Source organism: Phyllopteryx taeniolatus, chromosome 6, assembly GCF_024500385.1.
Source record: "Phyllopteryx taeniolatus isolate TA_2022b chromosome 6, UOR_Ptae_1.2, whole genome shotgun sequence".
NCBI classification, from domain to species: Eukaryota; Metazoa; Chordata; class Actinopteri; order Syngnathiformes; family Syngnathidae; genus Phyllopteryx; species Phyllopteryx taeniolatus.
The window spans coordinates 11,270,170-11,275,590 of NC_084507.1; the positions used below are offsets into that span (position 1 = coordinate 11,270,170).

Here is a 5,421-nt window from a genome sequence, read left to right on the forward strand (position 1 = left end):
CCATACGGTACGGTACTGTCCCCTTAACGAACGTCGGCGCTGTTTACCACTTCCTTTTAAATAAAGCTCTTCCAATAAGAACAAAATGGCGACGTCCTGCGTTAAGCGCGTGTGTTTTGAAAGAAAATATATTTCACGTTTATCTAAATTGGAAATATAGAGAAAAATTGAACACACTTGCGCGGTGACATTCAGGTAAAGTTATTTAAAAATATTTTTGTCTGTTGAGCTTTTGGTTTTCGCTAAGTCGATAGTGACGATACGATAGAACACTTGTACACTTTGTACAGGTTCGGCCAAACAGTACGGTAAATTTGTCAATACAATATTACATTTACAGTTTTTCCCGGCATAGTTCCCTACTTTTGACCTTTCGTCCATCACACCAGTTTTTATTTTCTAAATTAATGCATCATTATGTTCTTTCCTTTCCTCCTCCCTTCCTTCCCACTTCTTTTCTTATAACAGACTCTCTTTTTATTTTGCATCCTTCCTTCCTTCGCTCAAAACTCCAGTATTTATATAGTTAGCACTTACTTTGTTCTTGACTCAGATTATTTGCCATTATTCTATATACTGCCTTTGGCCTACCATGTATGTTACATATTATGTAAATTATACTTCTGAATCGAGTTACTCATAACATTATTTTTGTATTGGACACTTGCTCTTTGCTGTCAGTCAGTTGTTCATTTGACTTATTTCCTGAGGTGTCATCATTGTTGTTTTAATTCCATTGAGATTTTTTTTCCCCCAGTGGAGCAGATGGACACCCCAAGGAAGAGTGTCAGCAAAAAGGCTGTCAAAAAGCCCATTCGGGTCAAGACCTTGTTTACATCCCCGTTCACGCTGAACTGGAGCCCGCTTCCTCAAAAAGACATGAATTTTATCCTGACAACCTTAAATGAGAAACTAATTTCAATGGGGCTTGAGAAGAAAGAGGTGAAAGTGTTTCGGCCGTGGAAGAAAAAAAGAGGTCCAGTTCCCTCGTCTTTGTCGGACGTGAATGAGGTCAATGATTTGACCAAAGGTGGTTGGACGGATGTGGCCGCGAGGCGACAACTCGCCTTGGGCATCAACGAGGTCACAAAAGGTCTGGAGAGGAACCAACTCAAGCTGGTGCTGGTTTGTAAGTCGGTCAAACCCAAGCACATGACCAACCACCTAATAGCGCTGAGTGCCAGCAGAGGTGTGCCCGCCTGCCAGGTGCCCCGGCTGAGCGTCACCGTAGCCCAGCCGCTGGGCCTCAAGAGCGTCCTGGCTCTTGGGTTCAGGCACAGCGGTCGCCAAGGTGGCAGCGACGACGACAACGGCGAGGCGTTCACTGACGCAGTGGAAGCCATCATACCGAGGGTGCCCTCGCTGGACGTTGCTTGGATACAAGGTGCAACACCTGGTGTCGAATTGCAACACAACGTTGGCACTAAAGAGGAGGAGGGCGGACAGAGGACGGGCAAGAAAAGAAAACTGGAGCCAGATGATCAAGTCCCAGAGTCTTCCGCATCCTGCACGCTGCAACCTCTCAAAGTGAAAAAAATTGTTTCGAACCCGGCAAAGAAAAAAAGAAAGCAGAAACCAAAGCAAGCCAAGTGAAATTAATTTCCTTTTTTCCCCCCGTTATTTGGAACTTAATATGTGTGCTTTGAGGTTAATTTACAGGCCACAAAAAGTTCGGGATGTTGGGCTTTCAAGTTAAATTTCCGCATCAATCTAAAATACAATAATTTTTACAGGTGAACTTAATTTGTCTTTCTCAACACCTGCCCAACTGGTTAATGTTCCAGTCCTTTTTGCACGACTTGTTGTTCTCTAACAAGGACCTGAACAGCAAACATCACAACATGAATGGAGCAATACATTTCCTGTTTCAATTATAATTGGTAAACAGTCCTCTTCATCATGCTGTTCACATTCTGAGATCATGAGACCATAACACCTAACATTCGATCAACAGTACCTCGCCATTGGGAGGTTTCAAATAGGATGCTCTCAGAGGGAAGTAGCCACTGAGCTAAGTGTCACAATCAGTAGGTTGCAACAGAGAGACTGGAAGAGTCACTGAAAGGCATACAAATGGGCATCCTTAAAAAACAACAAAAAACTGTGAATTCTTCCGTTTAGCTTCTTTTCAAATTGTGCTAAAACTACTGAAACATTGAACAGTTGGACAAGCGTTCAAAAGTTTAGAGAAGGTCAAATTTTTTCTGACTTTGCTTGGAAATGTTTGTTTTGCAAACATGATTAAAAATAATTTATTCTTAATTTGGGTGGATGCTTCTAAAGGCAGAGTACCACAATACTTAAATGCCTTTTTTTGTTGTTTTTTTTATTTTTGAGGGCACTGAAAGTTAGATGAACTAAACAGACACCTGTTCAAAGCATGTCGTCACTTATCAATGTTAAGGTAGTGTTTGGTTGTTCTTATTTATAGTGATTAACTTATGTTTTCACAGTAAGAATATTAAAACGAGATGACTGTTCATTAAATGTCTTTGGTTAACTTCTTTTTACGCTATTATGGCTATTAAGAATGTGACTTCAATTATGGCCTTTACACGTTTTTTTTTTTTTTTATTTTATTTTTTTATCCAGATTTCAAATAAGGCTGGGAGGATTTATTGATATTCATAGATGAATATGAGTTTATCAGGACTTTTTTCTTTTCCCAAGAGGAAGCGCTTAGTGGTGCTTTGAGATGAGTTTGTTCCGTGACCACGCTTGTAACTCAAAACACTCTTCTTAATTAATCTTAATTTCCCCCCTTGAAATATCAAATACCATTAATCTGTTCCATCCTCTCCTCCTAAAATAGTTTTGGAACAAGTTTTAATTAGTAGCATAATATAATAGCACTCTATAATAGGTTAATAATAGCACTCTATAATAGGTTAATCGACAACTCTAAATTGCCCGTAGGTGTGAATGTGTGTTCGAATGGTTGTTTGTTTGTATGTGCCCTGCGATTGGCTGGCCACCAGTTCAGGGTGTACCCCGCCTCCTGCCCGATGACAGCTGGGATAAGCTCTAGCAGGGCCGCGACCCTAGTGAGGAGAAGCGGCTCAGAAAATGGATGGATGGACAATACAAAGACAAGATATTTAATGTTCAAACATATAAAACTTTATTGTTTTTAGCAAATAATCGTTAGAATTTTATGGCTGGAACACGTTCCAAAAAAGCTGGGACAGGTGGCAAAAAAGACTGAGAAAGTTGAGGAATGCTCATCAAACACCTGTTTGGAAAATCCCACAGGTGTGAACAGGTGGGTGTCATGATTGGGTATAAAAGGAGCTACACTGAATTGCTCAGTCATTCACAAGCAAAGATGGGGCGAGGTTCACCTCTTTATGAACAAGTGCGTGAGAAAATAGTCAACAGTTTAAGGACAATGTTCCTCAACATACAATTGCAAGGAATTTAGGGATTTCATCTACGGTCCATAATATTATTAAAAGGTTCTGAGAATCTGGAGAAATCACTGCATGTAAGCGGCAAGGCCGAAAACCAACGTTGAATGCCCGTGACCTTCGATCCTTCAGGCAGCACTGCATCAAAAACCGACATCAATGTGTAAAGGATATCGCCAGATGGGCTCAGGAACACTTCAGAAAAACAATGTCAGTAAATACAGTTCAGCGTGACATCCGTAAGTGCAACTTACTCTACTATGCAAAGCAAAAGCCATTTATCAACGACACCCAGAAACGCCGCCGGCTTCTCTGGGCCCGAGCTCATCTAAGATGGACTGATGAAAAGTGGAAAAGTGTTCTGTGGTCCGACGAGTCCACATTTCAAATTGTTTTTGGAAACGTCGTGTCCTCCGTGCCAAAGAGGAAAAGAACCATCCGGACTGTTATGGACGTAAAGTTCAAAAGCCAGCATCTGTGATGGTATGGGGCTGTGTTAGTGCCAATGGCATGGGTAACTTACACATCTGTGAAGGTACATACAGGTTTTGAAGAAACATATGCTGCCATCCAAGCAACGTCTTTTTCATGGATGCCCCTGCTTATTTCAGCAAGACGATGCCAAACCACATTCTGCACGTGTTACAACAGCGTGGCTTCGTAGTAAACGAGTGCGGGTACTAGACTGGGCTGCCTGCAGTCCAGACGTGTCTCCTATTGAAAATGTTTGGTGCATTATGAAGCGTAAAATACGACAACGGTGACCCCAGACTGTTGAACAGCTGTAGCTGTACATCAAGCAAGAATGGAAACAATTCCACCTACATAGCGTTAACAATTAGTGTCCTCAGTTCCAAAACGTTTATTGAATGTTGTTAAAAGAAAAGGTGATGTAACACAGTGCTAAACATAACCCTGTCCCAGCTTTTTTGTAACGTATTGCAGCCATAAAATTCTAAGTTAATGATTATTTGCTAAAAACAATAAAGTTGATCAGTTTGAACATTAAGTATCTTGTCTTTGTAGCGTATTCGATTAAATATAGGTTTAACATAATTTGCAAATCATTGTATTCTGTTTTTATTTATCTTTAACACAAGGTCCCAACTTCATTGGAATTGTATAAACATCAGCCCATGTCAGTACAGTACTCATTTCACTGTGGATAATGACACACTCTGATTAGCTTCAGCTAGTATTGTTTTAAGGTCTTTTTCTTTTGTACTTGGGTTGATATGCACATTTTCGGACCAAAGTGTTTATCTCTAGGACATAGAACCCATCTTGCATGTAAAATGTGGCACATTCAGGCATCTGGAAATTTAATCCAAGGATGAACCGGACTTTCCCATGATGTTACAAAAAGAAGCAGTGTTTTTTTGTGTGCGTACTGTAGTTCAGGTGTGTCTTCAATTAACTCAAATGTTGTCAATAAACCTATCAGAAGCTTCCTAATAAATATCTACGTTTTCCTCAATTATTTAAAGGCATACTTGTAACTTACTATATGTACCATAAATGTAACGTTTAAGAATGTAATGAAAAATTGCCTCAAAACATAATCTGCCCTTTTGCAAATAGAAATAATTTTGGTAATCCTCATTAACCTAAAACAGGAAAAGTTTAGTCTGATTTCATGTCAGGTATTGTTTTAAATACCTGTGTAATTCCATTTGTTTTATGGGTAGTTTGACAGTAAACTTTGAGGAATGGCATTAAACAGCTTAAAAGCCTCTTTTTTTTTTTAAGACGTATGAACTAACAAACTGCTGCTTGTTGTCAAGTGAGTTGAGTTCACTACCACCATATAGTGCTCGTATCTCAAATTCATGCCCGCAAGTTAAAGTAAAAAAAAAAAAAACCCTGTATTAGAACTCATATCGCAAAGAAAGTTAATTTTGGGGGGAAACAGTTGCAAAGCTTGTATGGTATCAGGAGAAAGTGAAGTGGTCAAGTAAAACCATAGCATTTCCCAAAAATGCAAAACATGAAAAGACAGGTAAAATCAGCCTCG

At 39.8% G+C, this 5,421-nt stretch overlaps 1 protein-coding gene across 1 annotated transcript; it reads left to right on the forward strand.

Annotated features, from left to right (window-relative positions):
• The first annotated feature begins 40 nt into the window (after nt 1-40).
• Nucleotides 41-4,866, forward strand: rpp38 (ribonuclease P/MRP 38 subunit). Its single transcript, XM_061776857.1, has 2 exons — nt 41-195; nt 758-4,866. The coding sequence occupies exon 2, from the start codon at nt 766-768 to the stop codon at nt 1,591-1,593; it is 828 nt and encodes a 275-aa protein (XP_061632841.1). The 5' UTR covers nt 41-195; nt 758-765; the 3' UTR covers nt 1,594-4,866.
• Nucleotides 4,867-5,421: the final 555 nt, after the last annotated feature.

Coding starts and splice junctions, on each gene's coding strand:
- rpp38 (XM_061776857.1), top strand. CDS start 766: ATGGACACCCCAAGGAAGAGTGTCAGCAAAAAGGCTGTCAAAAAGCCC.